Raw genomic sequence first — 20,855 nt, forward strand, 5'->3', positions numbered from 1 at the left:
TCTCTTGCTCACACTCTGAAGTATTTATCAGAACCAATACCCCGCCTGCTCTCTTTCCTGCTCTTATGATGAATAGTAAAATACAGTCTTAAATACTTTGCATGTCAACATCAATACTTGGTTAGTTTTCATGACAAGACATCACATTCCCCTATTATTGCAGAACTTTTCACTTCTATGGTACCTCCATGAGAAGCAGGATTATTAAGTATCCTTACAAGAACAAAATCCAGCAAAACATAGAAAGGGACGAAAGGACTTACTCTTTCTAAGAAAATAAAAAAGTATATAGAAAAAAATTGAATGCTTAAGAGGAATTGGCATAAGACAGTGATTTTTCACCTGTAAGACTAATTGTGATCTAAACTACCAGTAATTTTCATAAGTCACCAATATCTAACAAGCGATCAGTACCAACATAGACTGACAGTCTCGGTCAAATTCATAACAAAGTGTTCCTCTCTCCACAAAGTAATTATTCAGTGCTACTAATTGATCCCTATCTCACTGCAATTTCTGTAAAAATCTCTAGAAGTCTAGAAGAGAGGCCTGGTCAAATCTCCACTAAAAATACCAAAAAGAGTTCCAGTGACAACCGTGGAAGACGGCTCAGGTCCAAAAAAGAAATTTGAATAGATACTACAGCTCTTTAGATGTAAAAGCAATTCTTGCACACCACGTAACAATATACTGATGCAATAAAGACAAACTTCATATCCAAAAACTTTATAGCATTTACTCTGAGGACACATCAACGATTTGTTTCCAAAATCATTTGTCTATCATTTTCACCAGCTTTTTTTTTTTTCAGCAGAGAAAGTGTGTGTGAGAAGTGTGATTTCTGCTGTCTGTATCCCCATAGCTACTAGAAACAGCTAGAAAGGGAATTGGGCACATCACAGCATACAAAATGTCAGGTTAACAAATTCCATCACAACAGCTCAGAGAAACAGACGCTAGCTTTCTCCCACCTTCGTCCTCCCATATCACTAAAAGAACAAAAAAAAGATAAGTCACCAACAGAAAACTAGCCAAAGCCACGTAAGGGGACCAAATATGTCCTTCAGAAACATAAACCCCTCTAAAAATAGAGAACAGCTATGCAAGTCACTTGTTTTTACTCATAGCAGTAATAAAAGGTCCTTGTAAGGGATTCGCACAAGCTCTGTGCTGTTACAGTAGCATCTGGTCTCCCCATTGCTGGAGAGAAATGGTGAAGAGGATTTAGAGTGTGTGTAACCTGAGAGAGAAATCATCTGTCATTCCCTCACAGGGCATTAGCAAACTTTCTCTCTTCTGAGATAAAGAAGAGCCACTTTCCTTCCCCTGCCTCTCGCAATTACAGCTTTAAGCATTTTTATACTATACATGCTTATGACTAATGTTAATAGTTAGGAAAAAAAAATCCAGCTCTATTAAGAAAAGGCAAGGGAAGCCCCATTGAAAAGAGACCATATTCTGTGTGGTACACAGGGTGAACTTGGTAGCAGAGAAGTTGAGTAGCAAACAGATCCTCTCTGTGAAAGAGGATACCCTTGCTCCACCCAAGTGAAACTTTCGTGGGCTGTACTTCTCATGATTAAGATCCAAAGCAACAAAAAAAGAGAAAAGGATGCTTCATTATTGAAGATACTGTCTCAAGAAAGGATGCAATATTCAGTTCCTTGCATAAGACCACTATATTGTGTGGTCTCATGCAATCAGTTAATCTGTTGGAGTTTACGTTTTCTGCCCCTTAACAGGAGAAAGTGTTACTGGAAAACAAAAATCCAAGAAAGTCAGACAAGTAAAGGAAGATATGGAGGTAAACTAGCTCAAAGATTAGTGAGGTTTTCAGTATGACCCGCTACTTGTTTTTCTCTTTCTCAGAGTAGAGGGGAGAAGTGTCAGCAGAAGCGCAGAAAAATAGCAGAGATGATACATTTCAAAGAGGCAAAATGCTGCCGAACAGCACATCACTTTCATCTTGCAAGCCTCTGCTTGATCCAAAAGCAAGATATTAATGATCCCTTTACCGAAAATATCTCACTCTTCTTCAAGACAACAGCTTCGGTGTCCCACTGAGATCAAAACTCAAAGGGCCTAGGAGTTACTGCCTGTTACAAATGGCTGTGAAAACACCACAACACAAGCTAAAAGCTCTGTTGCATATCAGTCAAGTCTGTACCACATGCTACATTTGATGCTCCACTTCTAGACTACATTTCTTTTACCTAAACATGGAAGACTCACATTGTTTTGAAAGGTGAGGTGCAAAAAGGCCTAGCAATAATTTATATAAGAAGTGGCCAAAAATATTAACATCCGAGAACAAAATATATGCCCATAATGAGCATCAATTCAGATGTGAAGAATACAAAAAGGCACTGTGAGCTTTTATAACATGGTTTAGTCCAATATTATTTTTTTTTCAAATAATATTGTGAATCATGTAAATCATGTAAAACTTTTTCACGCTACCTAGGAAAAAATGAAATCCCCCTACATAAGATTATTAACAAGGTGATGAGATTATTAGCAAAAGGAATGTCTAAAAAAGAACTGTAAGTAGTTGTGTTACATTGGTAATGTCAGGGAAGATGCCATTACCCTCTAGGAATATGCTGGGGAGCCTTTCTTTGATAAATTTTCTTCTGAGAAGACAAGAGAATAAGGACGTTACAAAAGATAAACTAGAAATTTCAATTTGATATATAACCTAGGGAGTCCCAGATTCAGCAGAAGAGAGTGCTGCTGGATCAGTAACACCAGTGCAGGTCCATTCATGTGAGAAGTACAGGTAATAAAACTAGAGATTTTCTTCCTGCAGTCCTCCCTTTAGGCAACCTAAAGAGATAAAGGAGAGAAAGTATAGGAGAATTCAGTGTCTGAGTCTGATTCAATCTGCCAACTACATGGAGATATTTCTTCAGTGCCAGTAAGTTTGTTTTGTGTGCATCTGTATATTAACAACTGAAGTGGGACTGCTGAATTCATTTCATCAGGGTGACTAAAACAATATTACTGAATAATTACTTTTATTTACTGATATTCTCCTTGGCTGGATTGAAATCATGACCTAAACGTGAGAAGGCATCCCATTTACCAATTCTGTAAATGGAAGAATTGTTTTTCTAATGAAATATTGACAATAAACAAACAGCTGACTCAACTGTGCTCCTTTTCTGATGTTAGTTATAGACTTTCTTAGCCAGCACTTTCCACTTGAGAGGTTGGCAGGGAAAGCCCAAACTTGCCATTTAAGCATCACTGCTATGGAATTATTTCTACTCAGTTTACCCAGAAATATATAAATCCTTTACAAACTTCTGACTTTTAAATACATCTCACTGACTTTTAAATTCTGACTTTTAAATACATTTCACTGACTTTTAAATACATCTAACAACTCTGAAACAAATTATAAAAACATAAGAGAAAAACAAAAACAAACTCCAACAAAAAACAGCAGATTCATTAGTAAATAACTAACAAAATTTGGCTTACCACAGGATTCCAATTGCTAAAACTGAAGTCATATTTCCCCAAAAGCTGTTTTCCCTGATCTAAATGCTTCGACTGCTCTCCTACCAGCAGTCTATTATAAATGGGAATAAGTAATGAAGCTATCTTTCTGCTGTGCTAATTTTCCTAGAATATAACCCCTGTGGTAATAATTACATGGGCTTATCCATCCCAGTGTGAACAACACCAGAGTGTCAATTATGACAAATGTCTGATACCCACGAGTGTCTTGTAAATAAAACCAACTGTTTCCATCCTCTTAACCTGGGGTCAGGGTTTCCCACTGGGACTAACAGCTTTTTTTTTCCTGCTGTAAGTATCCATTTGAGCATTGCTGTAAGGTGTTAGGATGCACAGACCTGCTCTTTCAGCACTAGCTTTTTTTTGTTTGGTAATCTGAGCCTAGCTCTCATTGGGGGTTTACATAGAAACACCTATCATTGGTTTTTATTTGTATTATCTCCTTTGGGTGATACAGCTCATGACATTTCACTTTCTTTTCCACATAATTTGCAATACAAGCTGCGGAATTCCCAAAACTCAATGGTGGCATGTACTATTAGTGACCTACTTCTAGCCTCTGGGGTATCTGTTGTAGCCATTTGCTATTTTCAGCTTTTGAGCCAATTATCAGAGGAGTCGTGTAAAAACAGAACCACTAAAACTGGATCCTAAGAGTACAAACTTCTATCAGGCAAACCAAATAACAGTCCATTGCAAGGACTATTAAGTAGTAACAGAAGCTAAAAAAGCCTGAAGCAGTCTGATATACTACATCTGGCAGGACAAAATGATAATTAGTATACAAAACAATTGACATTTTCAGTCACAGATTACTATCGTAAAATATATGTGTACCTGAACAGGAATGCTCATATGCAGCCTAAAGAACACAGATAAGAAGCAAAAAGCAGCATATAAGCAAAAAGTCACAGTAATCAAGGACGGAAGTTTCCTGTTTTTTTATTAGGAAGCAAACAATTCTTTTTCCTATGGATACTGTGAGTCATTCTTTTAACTGATGCATTTCTCACATACATTCTGTCTACCTGATCCTTCCACTTTTCACACATGTGGTTATCATAAACTACACCAAGGAAAATAAGTTAAGAACTACCACACTGGATCATAAGAAAAGAAAAGGGAGAAGGGGGAAGGGGGAAAGGGAAAGGGAGGAAAAAGTTCCCTCTAGCCCAGAATCCTGTCCCTAACCATGGACATATATAAAAGCCTTTGGAACAATGTAAGCAAAAGGCAAACACATTATGAAACTTTTCCCTAATCCTACTCCAAATCCCAACCACTTTTGCTCAGGAACTTCCCAGGCTGGAGGTGGCCTGTATAAATTTGGTAACCTTCACTGGAGCTCTCTTCCACAAAACTGACTATTCCCTTCTTCAACACATTAAAGCTGTCAGCACCACAAAATCCTTGGCAAACAGTTCGCCAGAATACATTTAATAGGTGCTACATCCTGTACTATGTATACGCATCCTTTGAAAAAGTTGCAAGTTGTACTCACCAATATGAAAGGTTTAGTGTTCCTTTCTCCAGGAGAGGTTTGCCCTAAAATTCTGGACAACGTCTAATGTGGGCAATGATGTTTCATCTTCCTAATAATGTTATGTTACATTAATTAAAACTAATATTCACTCCCACTTCTCCAAAAGACTTTTGGTACAGCATTTCTAGAATCCAGAACCCCAATATTGTATGGTTTATGGTTATATGGAGCAGCTAAAGCATCTCATTTCAGATAAGAAAAACAGCAATATGACACTTCTTCCTTCCTTTATTTAGAAGTAATATGAAAGAGGACTATATACCAGGGATACTGTAAGAAGGAGCAAGTTTGACAGCAAGAGCAGGAGGTAGAAGCATCCACTTACATCCTAATGTACAAGGAAAACACCAAAGAAAATAATGCCATTGTAAGGATTCCTATGCTGCCTCTAAACTTAGGTGAGGTTTGCTGAGCTTTGCTGTAGAGGAAGATGAAGCAGTTCCCATATAATGAATGATGGCTATAAAATGCTTCAAGATGTTCTTTAACTGAAATATGCAGCAGGAATGCAATATTTGTTTATTTATTTATTTTAAGATTTTAAATGGTTGTGGGAGTTGTTTCCAAATCTAAATACAATGTGGATGTGCACATGTGTGTCTTGGACTGCAGAAAATTCAACCAGATTCTTCTTGGCTTATATCCTAGGAACAGGTTAGAGACTATAGCAGATATTTTAGAATATTTTACAAGCTCAGATAGCAAAGTAACTCTGTATTATGCTGGGCACCACAGTACCACAAAAATGTCAACAGAACTGTGAGAATACCAAAAACAAACAGGAAAAAAAATTACAGGTTTAGAGAGACTGATTCATGAGGAAAGATGTAAAACAGATAATTCTTTATAGAGGCCATAGCCCACCTAACGCAAGGACTGGAGGATATTGTAACTGTAAAATCAAATGGAAGGCATAAACAGTGAAAAAGACAGAACAAAAAGAAGACTAATACAGAAATTTGTATGAAAGACTGGTAAGCTAAAAATATAGGAGAAATGTTAACTGGCAACCAAGACACGTTTTTTATCAATGAAACCTCTGAATTTTAGAATATGCTTTCAAATAAGGGATGTCATATGGCTTACATGTACTAAACACAGAAGATAGAAGCAGGATAAGCTTCCTTTTTAAAGTGCCAGTAATGCACATGATGCTAAGACCAAAAATTTCAGGCACATTGGCTGATATGGACTTGAAGCACCTTATTACTCAGATCACAGTTGTTTGTGCGGCAGAAGTGAAAAAAAAGGAGTGAAAATGGATGAGTCCCAATTAGCTCTGCAGTGTCTAAGTATCTCAAAGGGGAAGCCCAGTCCTATTTTTTTTCCTGAATGAACCTGATTGAGGTGATGACTGCTGTAAGACAAACATCCTCCCTAAATTTTATCACTTCACATAGGTGAACTCTCAGTGATCAGATGCCCTGTTGCCACGATGCTCTATGTCTTTCAGCTTCAACCAGATTTGTACTAATAACCTAGAAGGATCAGATTTTGAATGTGTTTTTCTCACAAAAAAAAAAAAAAAAAGAGCAAACATTTTAATTAATGTGATACTTGACATATAACACAGACCTCACTATCTGCCCGAGGAGGTCATAAGTCTGCTTCTCTCTTTGTAAATAAGCATTAGCGGGAATTAAGTAAATGGATAAGAAAGCTATCCTGATTAGTGGAAATCCTTTCTCACGGCTGAATTACACAGAGGAATCATGGCTAGCTCTGCACTTGCTCTCCTTTCACCAGTGGACAAAGGCACTAATTCCAATGGATCAGACAGAAATGGAAGTCACACTCTGGTGGACAAAAAGACAGTCCTACAATCCATATCCCCTCTAAGCTGCCAAAAGAAGATAAGAGGGAAATATTGCTCTGCCTGCTACCACATGAAAATGTGGCATCCTGCTAATAACCACGAGATGCTGGTATCTCTAAACCAGAATCTAATCGTGGTACTACATCAAAGGGGTATAATATGCGAAAGTGTAATGCAAACTCCACATCACTGAACGTAGCAAACAGCGTACTATGAATCATACTGCTCCAAAGGCAGCACACCGTTTGTGGACCCACAAGAATCAGTGATTTCACAAGGTAATTAAATACAAAGTCTCACCTGCTCTACGCTAGGGCACAGAGAGAGTGTTTGTCAAAGCGAGGAGGAAAGGAGGCTACCTGAAATGTAATATCACTTTCCTTACTAACTGTAGCACAAGCAAAAATCGAAGACCACTAAAGGAAATGTAATACAAATATACAGGAGAGAGAATATTAAACTGATTAAATTAACCCTTGTCATATTTGATTCAATAAAGCTTCCCTCTTTTGAAATTATCTAAAGTTCCTGGAGAATTTCCAATTTTTCACAGAACTCGGCATCAAAATGATGCTGGTATTAGCAAAATATTTTTAAATATTCTTATCCCATACGTACCTCAATTATCTTTCCTCCCTTCTAGGATCAATTAATCAAGATAGAAAAATCCAATCTCACTTTTGCAGCACCTGCCTTTCCTGGAAGATAATTTCAGTTGTATCACAACAGCCTTGGTCACTTTTTAACCTACCAGCTGTTGGTTTTGCATCCTGCAACTGAAAAGATATTTTGTTACTTAAGAATTCCGGATAAATATGATTCACAGTCCTTTGTAAAATGTTTCCCCTTGCCAGAAAAAAAAAAAAAATTAAAGATCAAGAAAAGTGTCCCCAGGTGGATTACAGAGCCGTGAATAGGGCTCAATTGCATTTTTATCATTGTTATTATTGCTTGATAGAGTAGAAAATAGAAGCGTCTTCAAAGGTATGTTTCACCCAAATACGCAATTCGGCATAAAGAGAATTCATATGCTGAAAAGGCTGCAGTCAACTTATTATGCCTGTATATATTGTAACTCTTCATTTGCAACACTCCACCTCTCTTAGGTAAGCTCAGGTTGTAAATTTTTTAGATTTCTTGTCCAGCAAGGCCCAGATCAGAAATTTTGGATGCCCCTGGAAGGATGAACAACCAGCACTACCCAAACGGAGCTCGCTGCTGCCTGCAGGAAGCACCTCCCTGAATACCCTGCGGTAAAGACGACCACATCTTGACTGTGGCCTGTACAAGAAAAAAAGAAAATTAAATTAAAAATAAAAGTATTTCTGCCTTCTGCCAAGGCCAGTAGGGAGACCTGAACGTTGCAGCCTGAGGTGCGGGAGGCAGCTTAGGGCTGTTTCCTCTTGTTTCGAGCAGTGTCTGCCAGAGCTGGAGGGAAAAAAGGACAAACTCCTGAATGTCTTTGCTTTTCTTCTCTCTGATCGGATGGTTGCATCTTCCTGGCCCCTTCCTTCTGAGCAGAGTCCCGTCTCCCAAGCTGAACCTGATTCATCGCGATGGGTCCCTCTGAAGCCGCCTTCGTCTGATGGGAGATGAAGAGCCCTCCTGCCTCTCCCCGTATCAATAAAGTTCCCTCGTCGGTTTGCCGAGGTAATAGGTTTTCACAGGCGGGGGAAGGTGAGTGCCAAGGATTATTAATAGTGTTCCTTGATTACTTAAGGGAAAGATAAATGTGACACCATCACCAAAATCCCTGAATACCTGATACCACTGAGGAGTGGGTATCACCTGCCGAAAATAGAAGGAGCGAGAGAGGTTATATAAGGGGGGTTCCTACCCCGAGTTTCACCTCTTTTTGACCACCTCCTATCTAACAACCTGTGCAAGCCTCCTTGGGAGAAACCCGAAATGTAAGTAGCAAGAAAACGTTCAGACTTCCACAGCCAACGTGGATGCGCCTGCTCCCGGCAGGAGCCCAGGACCTTTGCCTGAAGGGAAATAAATAAGGAAATTCCTCCATCCCTCCGGCCCTAGAGCCCTTCCCACAACCAAAACCCGAGAGACAAAGAGGTGCAAATCTTCCAAACACAGAGGAGTGGCTTCCCGCAGAGAAGACTCCAACCGAGAAGAAAGGGCCATTAGGAGGAGGAAATGGGTGAACGAGTTGAGGGGGAGCGAGGATGAAAAGCAAGGAGAAAGTGAGAAAATAGAAATAACAAAAGAGGAAAGGGAGGGGAGAAAGTGAACGAGAACTCGAGGGCTCGTTGAACAGGATTTACTGAAGTGCTCAGTCATACACCACAGGTAAAAGGAAAAGAAAAAAAAAAACCTCCAAAACACGTGGCAGAAAGAAAATTGCTCTTTGCTATAAGCGATGGGATGGATTTGCTCTCCTTGATATGCTCATTAGGAAGATTAAAGAGATGTGCCACCCTCTCTGCAAAGAACTCCCGGCTTTCTGCTTGTCTGCAGCTTGAACTTTGGCGTGGGGGCTTCTTCTTGCTGTTCATTCAACTCTCCCCGACTCGCTTGCTTTGGGCGAAGGGGGGGGATTGATTTCTACTTCATTTCCATGATGGTTTACTTGGTGAGAGTACCAGCATTCTGGCTCTAGTGGAAGGGGGAGCTGAGCTATACGAAAGCTTCTGTGCAGTCAACTTGGGAATCCACGGTGTCGAATTTGCAAATAGTTCGGGCAGCAAAATTGGCAAAACCTCAGCAAGAAAGGAAAACGCGTCACTCATATCTCGGAGGGATGATGGAAAAAAGGCGAAGGGTCGGGCGTGAAGCTGCCGATTCGTGAAACGCCTTTTCTATGAGAATAACATACCAGCCTTGACTAAAGCTTGGAGGTTCAGAGCTTCTAGAAGGCTGCTGGCTGTCCTCAAAGCGGGTTTTGTTTTTTTTTTTTTGGCACCTCTCACTCGTTTCTTTCCACGCTCAGGCCCCTTGCGCGCAGGAGGAGTCTGCTACGGGCTTGTGTTGCTGGCGGGGGCAGCCCTCCAAAATTGATGCGTGGTCAGCGCAGCGGGGCTGACACCGAAATACGACTCGCCCGGCGAATGGGCAGCGGCCACCCCTGGTTGTAGGGACCTGAAAGGAGGCGCTGGGGCTCCAAGGGAGAGGGAACATCAGCGAGGGGCTTGCAAGAGGGTCGTAGGAAAGCGAAGAAGGCGTGGAGAGGGAGGCCCGGCTCCTCTGCAGATCGCAGCGATGCTGAGCTTGGCAAAGAGAGGTGGATGAGGATGTCGGGTCAGGCTGGAGTCGTCTCCACTGGAAACAAGAAGGGGCTTTTCTCTCTTCCATCGGTTAAGCAGAAATAAAGAGACGCCAGTTACAGAAGATCGTGCAACCAGCACGTTGATATCTCTCATAAAGAGTTATGCATTGATGGGACCGCATTTGACCCGTGTAAAACAGGCTACCGGGTTTAAACCTGGGCTACGCGAGGCTTTCCCAGCCCCATCCTCCCAGCTCAACCCCGCTAAAGGCAGGGCCCCAAGCACAGCCCCGGCCCTGCCCTGCTTTCCCCAGGGAGGTGGACTCCGCTCCCCCATCCATCACCGCTGTTTGTCCTTGGAGAAAACAAAGCCTCTCTTGTATCCTAGGAAATATATAGAAATAGGGGGAAGGAAAAAAATCCAAGGAGAGAAGAATGACAGTCCCTCCCACAACGAAGGCTCTCTGTTTAAAAAAGAAAAGGAAGAGGGGGGAAAAAAAAAAAAGGACCCCAATGTCACCTCCTCCTCCATCCTTCTGCGCTCAGTGGCACGCTAATGACTCACCCGTCGGAGCTGAACTTGGGCCGCGGAGAAGAGGCTGGGGGCTCGTACTATTTTTTTTTTTTATTTTTTTTTTTTTTAGAAAAAGCGCTGAGGGATTACCGAGGGAAAGCAGAGCTTTCGCAGCAGCCACCTCCTCCTTTCCCAGGCCGCTCTCTCGTTTCAGGACGTGGGGCCGGCGCGTCAGTGGGGTCGGGCTGCATCTGCTGAGAGCAGCGCGGGGATGCTGCGGCCACGCTGCCTCCCTCCCACCTCCTTCCTAAAGCCGAGATGCCCACACTGAGATGCCAATAACGTTCCTGCCGAGCTCTGCCCTACTACAGGGCCCTAAAACCTCGGCTGCCTCAGCCTGCTGGCTCCTGCCCATCCCTCAGCCCGAGTTGCGCTACCTGCCGCGCTTGCCGTGAAAAATTGGCACGGGTTTTTTGGGCAAAGCAAAGCCAGAAAACAGGCTGGGCTTCCTCAGGCTTGGTGCCGGCTTTTCCGACGATGCCGGGGAGCTCCCGGTCCCCTCCCGAGGCCCCCGGCGCTGCACAGGAGCCCGGCACGAGCGCGTTGTCACCTCCCGTCTCGCCTCACCACATCGTGTCGCGGAAGGCTCTGCAGCATATTGTGCATTACAAACGGGAGCTGTGGGATTCGCAGGGATGTGATAATTAATTCAGCGAGGATGATGCTTAATATGGAGTGGCCCGAAAGAAACGAGGTCTAAAAGGAACGGGTGTGCGAAGGGGGGGGGGGGGGGGGGGAAGCAGAAGGGGGAGACGTCTCAAGGCTCAGAACGGCACGGCAAATGCTCCAAAGCTCCATCACATTCGCTCGCCGACCCCGAGAGCGGCTTGAAGCTTGGCATATGCCGCAGCTCCTCGCTCGTCACCGAACCTAAGCGGTAAAGCTCGTCCCGACTTCCTAAAGGAAAAAAAAAAAATAAAAATTAGAAGGACCAGGCTCTGCACCACCGGCTCCTCCACCGCACCCGAGAACTTGACCTTGGCACAACTCCCCCTCCGCTCTGGCACCGCTCCAGCGAGGCTCAGCCTCCAAATTTCCCGCGGGGGGCGACCCCCCCCCTCCCCCTTTTTACCTCCCTCCCTTCCCCAGCCCTACTAAAAGGCATCCCCGTCCTCCTCCCCCCCCCCCCCCCCCCCCCCCCGCCTGCAGCGGGACCGGGGGGCGACCCAGCCCCGTGGCACTTGGCCACACGCCGCTAACGGAGCTGGCGCCGGGCCAGCCTCTCCCGGTGTGCCATCCCCACACAGCACTGCAGCTTTGGTCATATGAGCAGAAATGATGAGAAAAGCACTTTTTTAATCTTTTCGCACTTGCTTCCCTGTTCAAACAGTTGCAGGATGGCTATGACTGACGTGCTCAGCGCTGAGGATATCAAGAAGGCTGTGGGAGCCTTTTCAGGTGAGTGCTTTTTTTTTTTTTTTTTTTTCTTCTTTTTTCTCCTCCCTTTCGTCTCCTCAGCCTAGGATAGCAGTGGATTTTTTTCAGCTCGGGGAAGATTAGAGGATCCGGCTAGATAAAATATCAAAGAGGATGTGTTTTCAGAAGTGCAGCGGAGGCATGACAGGTTTATCAAGCGCAGGGCTGCATCCTCAGCAAAGTTGCTCTGCACATTACAGAGGCGAAATACTCATTCATTTTTAAAGGGAGGCAAGCAGGAACTGCAGACAGACTTTGCTTCCAACGACAGGAGACTTTCTGAGGGAACAAAACCCTGGCCGAACTAGGGCGGGTTGCGTCCTGATGCAGGACAGGGGAGCCAGCCGTGGATGGCGGCAGCTTATCCATCACCCCCGACATTCAGTTTCAAGTCTTGCAGAACTGCTCCTTCGCGTTTCAAGGAGACAAGGGACCGCTCTTTTCCTACTTTCTCTGCGGACCCCCCCCCCCCCCCGCCTCGGGTGGGCTTTGCTTTTCGGGATGGAGCAGAAGGCAGCAGTAGCAGAGCAAGAGGGTGCGCTGCTCGACTGCAGAAGCTTTCTGCAGGACAAATGGCTGCAGCGGTCCTCACATCCCTCGCAGACTCCTCCAGATTTCAGATATCCCCTACCTCATCTATTCATGGAGACCCCTGAAAAATGACAGCAACCCCCTTGGTGCTTCCGGAGCCCCAGATTGTTAAGGTTGCTCCCTGAACCCCAAACCACCGGGCTGCCCCTGCCACCCGGGATATCAGCCTCTTTCTCTCCCGGTCTGTGCCGTGACCTTCCCAAACAGGCGCAAGTGCAAAACCCGCTGAGCCCGAACAAACTCAGCAGCCGGAGAGGCGCAGGGACCAACAAACCGCTTTGCTCCATCCAGCAGCTGTTCTTCTCATTAGCTTCCATTCTTCTAGGGCCGTCTCCGAGTCCCGGAGCAGGTGCAATTAGGAGCAGCTAATGACAGATCTCAGTCAAGCAGATCCCGAATGACTGAGCCGCCTTAATTTTATGTAATAGGAAAAGCTGCGGTAGGAATAAGGATGCATTTAAAATAAATAAATAAGTCCACAGCATGTCTTGGAGGTCACTCTATTAGATTTAAGGCTACCTGGGTGGGACAAAAGCAGGTGCGGTTAAAGGACAGGAGAGGTGGAACAGGTAAACCCACTCATCCCCTCTCCGATTTCCAGGGCTCTGCTTTTTCCCGGTGATTGTGCCTACAAGGTCCTGCAGGCAGCAGAGCACAGCGCTCCCTTGCAGTGCCTGAGCTTACAAATCACGATTGCACATACCTTTAGAGGCAGAAATGCAATTCTCTGATTTCGAGTAAGTCTCCAGGAAAAATGGAACAGAACTGAAAGAGCCATGCGCTCTGAAACAGATTTTGTCAGTGTTGGGCTCCGTGGGTGAGTAAGAGTGTTTTTTCCAGGGGTGGAAATGTCAAAAAGTGGCAGTGATCTAACAGTCAGGGTTCAGTCTCAGAAGACTGTTGTAGTGTAAAACTTTGGGGAAAAAAAGGGGGTGGGGGAATTAAGACACTGAAATGAGAGCAAGCAGGTTAGACTTCAGTTTCCAACTCTGCCACAGAATTTCTGCGTGACCTTGGGCAAGTCTCCATCCCTCTCTAGCTCAGCTCTTCATCTGCAAAACAGAGACACTGACCCTCTCACCCTTTGTATATTTAAATTAGTGTTTGTGAAGCATGGACTATTACAGTGCAGATATCTAGCTCCTGCCACAGCTAGGCTGGAATGTGCTTTTGGCTCCCAGGGTAGGACATGCAGCAGTAAGGAAGAAAATGTAAGTGTATATGTTTTAATGATTTTTCTAAGCAGTTGTCTGGCTTTTCATCTCCTGTAGCAGCTGAATCTTTTAACTACAAGAAGTTTTTCGAGATGGTAGGATTGAAAAAGAAGAGCCCAGAAGATGTGAAGAAGGTTTTCCGTATTCTTGATAAGGACCGGAGTGGCTTCATTGAAGAGGAGGAATTAAAGTAAGTAAAGATATGTCCTTTCTCAAATAATCTCACCTTAAGAGTCTAATTCCCTGTTCTCTTTTTTTTTTTTCTTTTCGCCCACAATACCCTAGATAATACATACATACAGTTCAATCTCCTGCCTAGTATTTGTGTGCAATAATCAGTTGTTTGCTGATTATATGTTCTAAAGTGTGTTGGAGGTACTAGATGTAGCTTTCACTGCAGGATCCCTCGAACACATGGATTATCAATACCTCACAGACAGCTCTTCAGTTAAAATGAAGTTTCAGAGTAAAGCACTCTTCCTGACTGACAAAAAAGAGGGTTATATCCATCTGGATTCCACCTCATATATCAAAACAGTGATGCAAATAAATACAAAGTAAAACCTTTCTGAAAAAGACTTAAAGACCTTTCCTGTTCTTTTTTTTTTTTTTTTTTTCCATGCCTCCTCTTTAGGTTTGTACTGAAGGGCTTTACCCCAGATGGCAGAGACCTATCAGACAAAGAAACAAAAGCTCTTCTGGCTGCTGGAGATAAGGACGGTGATGGTAAAATTGGTGCTGATGGTATGTAACTAGAGAAATAAACTTTGACAGTAAAAATCGAATATTACTATATCACTCTTACATAACAAGAACTGTGTAACTCTAGGAAACACTGGGGGCTGTGACCTTCTGAAGGGCACAATTTGGATTTAATGAGATGTGAAGTCTTGCTACATTTTCCATACCTTACTTGCAGGCTTTAGGGGAAACAGGAGCTGAATTCTGACACTAGAGGGGGCAAGAGTTTACAGAAACAGAGATATAGTTAAGGCACACTACAGCACAAGGCTAAGTACCGACACAACTTCTTTTAAAATCAGTTTAATTCTTCTGTTAATTTCCGTGTGGTGAGGGTCAGGGCACTGAGACTTTACAGAGGGACATGACTATAAAACTTAGAAAAGAGAAGCAAAAATCTTGCAGATTTTTCTAAAGATCTGAAAGAATACCTGCATTTCTCCTTGATGATTAGTAAAGAAAAAAACTAATGCTTTGCTAAGTCATCCAAAGTCTCTCAATGTTCTTAAAATTCAAAGTACAGTCAGTCTGGTATGGCACTTCTATACTATAACAGTCTATCCAGCTTTTGCTAGTGCTTATGTGGGTCTTCACAGCTAAGAAAGCTTATCGTTCCCTTTTTTTTTAAATATGAGAACTGAAAAGGGAAAAAATTCCTCTCACAACATTGCTAAAAAAAAATTGCTGTTTTCAGTTCCCCCTTGGGATGAATCAAATTAGCCCACAACAAAAAAAAATCTCCTTCTCTGCCCCCCCCTGCCCCCCCCCGTATCCCTGAGACACACTGGAAGAGACATGAAGAGATGCATTTCTGAATTACATCTTTCCTCACCGCAGGAGATAATAGCAGGGGTTTGCAGTGAGAGTACTAAATCACCCAGACAGCAGGCAATTGCTAAGTTTTCACCATACTGATAAGCCATATGATAGGATTTCTTAAAAAAAAAAAAATCTGTTACCTGATCTCTGAGATTATGTCCAAATAAAAAGCAATTAAGAAAGGAATAAAAGAAATAATGAGGTTATTTAACATTGTCTCCTAGTTTAGAAGCTGAAAAAATGGCATATACCATCATCCACAGAAGCTAGTCAGGTGATATATCAGCTAAATTGCCTGTTCATAGCACACTGGCATATCAGTGACTATGATCCTGTTTCCAGTCTAAAGCCTCTTTATTTATCAGATCATGATTATATTATGGTTGCATAGGAGCAATTGTGAAGCATCCAGGGGAAATTTCTGCTAAACTTTAGCAGCATTATTGAGCCTGAGGAGTGTGTCATTATCTGACATTTCATATGCTATTTTATATGGTTCCTTATTCCCATTAAAATGAGTGGCACTGATACTAAAATTAGTGGGCACAATTTTCAGAAGAAAACTTGATTCAGGTAAGTAAGCTTGCAGCTGATTGGGCAACTTCACATCGGATACATTCTCAGTTACTCCCAGAAGGCTGCAAACGAAAAATTACCTCAATTGGCATAAAAGAAATACTTTGAAGAACCATTTTGGCTTATATGAAAGAACACAGCACTAATATTTTGATGCAAGATTGACTATAACTTTTTTTTTTTTTAATTGAAACAATGCCTGAAAGTTGGTACCTAGTAACAAGGCAATATGAAACACGTCCCCTTTTCCCTACCTCTTTCTTCTGCAACTTTTACTCTTCCTTAACTCTGAGCTCGAATTATTTTGAATTTACACTAGATAATAAGAATGAAAGTTTTTTGTTTGTTTGTTTTCATTTTGCATTTTCTAGCCATATCCCTACTATAAAGCATACGTTCCTTTTCTGTTTCTTAAATATGAATCCAACAACAAACTATTACACTGGAAAGGCTTGAAATACATGCAAAGTTAAAAGCTGGGACTGTGACCAAAGGGTGAGGATGACAGATACTTCACACCTTTTCCTTTGGTTCATAAATCCAATTCCAGATTATAACTGCCTACCTAAATAAAATGTGAAGTCACAAGTGTACATCACATTAAAATTCAACATTGTAATGCTGTATTTCTCTTACAAACCATTGGTTTGTTTCCTTGTCAGGGCACCACCTTTATCCCTTGTTTCAACCAGCCTCATATGTCACTAAATGAGCATGAACATGAGCATGAGCCTTTCACAGCAGTTAACACTAATTCACAAGATGGCCCTTGAACTCTATCCCTTGAACTCAGCCCATAGCAGCTGGGCTTCCTGGATTTTTTACCACCTCATAGAATCGTATCTCAGCTGTGTCATCACAAACACTATTCTCAACTTTCTAATCAGCATTTCTTCGGTTAGTACACTTTTTTCTCTTAGGTCTGCTGCTTAAGGACTTTCTTAATTTCTGCAAGACTGTTTAGCTTTGAAATTAATTTGCCAACTTACCACTTGTTTCAAGATCTGTAATTTGAGGTTGATCCACCAGTTTCAAACAGTTGAAAATGTGTAGCTTGTTCATGCAAGACAAGATCACCTTCTGTGTGATGCCAAGCCCCCTCCATTTTCCATTGACGTGAACAGAAGGTGAGGAATCTGAAAAAAAAATGCAGGCGAAATCCAGGTTACCTAATAAAACTACAAACATTAGCTTTCAGATTGGATTGGGAAATGATGCTGAAGCAGCACTGTCAGAACAGAGGTAGAAACAAAAATGAAAACTTCTGCTCAAAATGTTTTTTTGAAATCTGTTCTGAGTGCTAGCAGTAGACACGCACACCCTGCCTTTTATTTTTCAATAAACATGAGAAAGTACATAGAAAATTTTCAAAGAGTGGGCACCATAGATAGAACAAATCAAAAAAAAAAAGACTGTAAGTCAAAGTCTTTTACTCAATACAATTCAACTTCTAAAAATATTTATGAATATTTCAGTTATTTTCTTTAAAAGTTGCTAAAATGAGGCATCATACATTCAAAATTACAACTGTAAATCATGACCTTGACACAGATAAAAGTCATCACAAAAAAGAAAAAACCTTTGGGAAGTTTTTCTTTTCTTAACCATCTTTGTGCTCTAATGTTTTCTAAAATAAATTATTTTAGGTCATTGTTTACAAAGTTTCCTAAATAGATTTGATAACATACATTTTTACAAAATCTGATCAGAAAAATTACTTTACCTGACAAAATAGTCTAGAATCCTGTAATTGAAAACTACTATATGTGCATTATTAGTTTTGTTTGGAAGGCAAGTTGCGACTGGAGAAGCAGATGCAGTCAGTCAGACAATTTATCTCATTAACAGGCCATTTAGAGGCAACAAACATTGACAAAAATGCCCAACATGCAGGGGCTAGCGTATAGTGCCTTAACTCAGGAGTTTTGCATATATGAATATGCTTTCTAACACAACCTGCCTGCGGTGGAGCTAACCTTCATATGAAAATAAATGGCAAACTAGTTAATGAAATTATTCAACTGGAACATCTCTGAAATATTTAAAGTACATTGAAAATGCTGGAAAAAGTATAAAGTGCATAGTAGTTATTCATGAAGGACTATTTTACGGTTTGGTGGCTATCAGAAAGTACCCTTGAAATATATTGCCATTAAGTGATAATATCACTATCATAATGTATTATAGAAAAATTTTGGCTGCAAGTTAAATAACCTTTTCCAAATATATTCTGTAGATACAACTTGCTTTAAAAAGGATTTAATTTAGCAGTAGCAAGTACGACAACTTGTTCTAATAGAATATGCATTGTTAGTTTTCCCTTTTGGAAAGGTTTCATCCCTGGGGGTTCATGTTTCTCGCTGTAGGATTTATTCATACAGTGATTTAATAATCATTATTTTCCTTTTCTGCCCAGAATAGTCCGGGTTTCTATCACAAGTGCTTTATGTTATCTCTTAAATTCAGTTTGCAACACTTTCGATCTATGTACCCCCACTACGTACAGGATTTATGCATGTTTTATGTTAAGTAATCTGCATAACTAATCCTAATTTGGATTTACATCTTTCAAAATGATGGACAATTGTGGATTTAATTTAAACCCTCTGACACTTATTTCTTAGTCTGGCTTGTCAGTGTTTGGCAAAACGTTTTCTGGACATGTCTATCGATAGTGCTATCTGTTCGTACAAACCAATCAGAAAAGATTTCACTGATTTAGAGATGAGCATTTTTCAGCTGAACATCAGAATGTTCTCTAAAATGCCTAATTTTGCCTTCTACCTCTTTTAGTTGAAAGGCATTACTCTTCATTATGTCAAACTTCAATAATGTCCTCTTGAGCCTTTACAGATGGCTACCTGCCCTATTTGTCATTCTCCTCTCAGCTGATTATGTTAAACCCATAAACCACTCTGTGGATCCTCTAATCCTTTTATCATCTTTGTTTCCCTTCTTGGGATTCCCTCCAGCCTCTCATTTTTAACGCTCTGAGGCACACACAACTACTGTTCAAGGTATCCTCATGTGTGAATGGTCCAAGGTTAGATGGAGTTAGGAATTTTAACCTCCATGGGTAATACAATATTCACAGAGTGCAGCGGGCCAGGCAGCTACTTACTGAGATACAAATGTGCCTTTTCCATGCTTTATCACCCTGCTGGAAGGCATTCTATACATTAAAGCATAAAATAATCCCAAACTGCAAATAGATACATTTATATAAATATTATGGATATAACACCAGTAAAAGCTACAGGGCCCTTTGAAATCACAGGATTTTTTTTTTATTACCATTACATATACATTATCACCATTGCGGTCAAGATTGCTACGTAGGTTTTTACAGCAGAGTCAGCCTGCTCTTTCTGTAATCTGTCATTTTCCATCAATTTGCCAGTACAAAATCCAGTTTGAATGTAATATACTTATAATATAGGGATAACAAGTACTCTGAAAGACTCATTAATGAGTCTCTTTGGCAAACTCTGATATAAAGGAAATTTATCTGACTGCAGAACTAAATTTTGAGTTCTTGCATTCATCCCATTGAGATTTACAAAGGAACAACGGGAAACTAATCAAGTTCTTCACATGAAAAGCAGTGGACATTTTTGACAGTCTGGCACGTAAAGCGTTCCTCTCCCTTACCCTCAGAAAATTCTTTCATGTCACTGTAAGATTTCCTAAGTCATACTTTCACTTTAATTAACTTGGGTTTCTTTGCTGTTCTGTTATTGTGATGTTTCTGCTACATCAGTGACTCTGTAATCATTGTAATATGCTTTCCCCTCTTTACACCTTCCTTTTTAAATATTTTAATTTTTTTCCTTTCTCCAGAATTTGCAACTATGGTGGCTGAATCATAAAGGCTTTAACCAATGCAAACCCTTCACCCATCCTTCACTGCCCAATTCCAACCACCTCCTGCTGACTGCTTTGGCTCCTGTTCTATTTATTTATGTTATTTTATACTCCAGCTCTGTTCTCTGCAATCCTGCAACTCTGTAATTGCGCTGAAAGACACTGTTAAAATAATAAAGGTCACATCAATCTGGGCTTTATTCTCTCTCACTATCACTTATTTCATATAGGCTTCACACACATTGAGTGAAAATTCTACTTCCCCCTCCCTCTGCTGACCCCCCTGCTGCTTTATCCCTAATTAGGGTAAAGTGGGAAGAAATTTAAAAAAATAATAATTTGGGATAAAACGTGCATAAAATGAGTCAAATTCAGTTCAAGTTCCGAAACGTGGCAGAACGGACTTCGTTATTTTTAAGCCATCCCAAATAGATGGATGCATACTCATAGCCTGGAAAATCTCTAGTGATGGCAATTACCCAACTTCATTTGGCAGTTTGTTCTGTTGACTTAATCAATGTTACAGCTAAAACATATTTCCTAATTGTTAGCCTACATTCTCCCTGCTGCATGTTGGTGATCAGTAAATTATTGGCGATCAGTAAATTATTTGCATCATTTGCTAAATTTGCCTGGTGGAGGGGGATTTTTGGCTAAAAGACTTGACAGAAATATCAATCGTTGCCAATCGTGGATAGGGATAACTTCATAATCTATCAAAATACGGTCACTTTTGAAATGCAGGGTATATTCACCAGCAGTCTTAAACAACTATCTAGGACAGAAAGAATGGAGAAACAGCATTTCAGGAAATTTCAGGAAAGGGGGCACCAAGATTTGGCTGTGATGCTACTGTTGACACTCCCACTGTTAAACTAGCATATCAAAAAAATCCCATCAAAAACAACTCTTCTAAAACTTTACCAAAAAAAAAGTAAATACCTTTCTTTGAGTTA

General features: G+C 41.3%; 1 protein-coding gene across 2 annotated transcripts in view; it reads left to right on the forward strand.

Moving 5' to 3' along the window:
• The window catches only part of PVALB (parvalbumin), a 39,981-nt gene extending 20,077 nt beyond the window's left edge, over nt 1-19,904 (forward strand). The window contains exons 3-6 of one of the 2 annotated variants that reach the window (XM_035552004.1): nt 12,009-12,076; nt 13,957-14,089; nt 14,534-14,643; nt 19,876-19,904. In XM_035552004.1, the coding sequence (XP_035407897.1) occupies nt 12,009-12,076; nt 13,957-14,089; nt 14,534-14,643; nt 19,876-19,904 (340 nt within the window). Of the gene's footprint in view, nt 1-11,943; nt 12,077-13,956; nt 14,090-14,533; nt 14,644-19,875 lie in introns of those variants that run through there. The other variant, XM_050711305.1, reaches the window with a different exon arrangement.
• Nucleotides 19,905-20,855: the final 951 nt, after the last annotated feature.

This window comes from Cygnus atratus, chromosome 1 (assembly GCF_013377495.2).
Source record: "Cygnus atratus isolate AKBS03 ecotype Queensland, Australia chromosome 1, CAtr_DNAZoo_HiC_assembly, whole genome shotgun sequence".
Taxonomy (NCBI): Eukaryota; Metazoa; Chordata; class Aves; order Anseriformes; family Anatidae; genus Cygnus; species Cygnus atratus.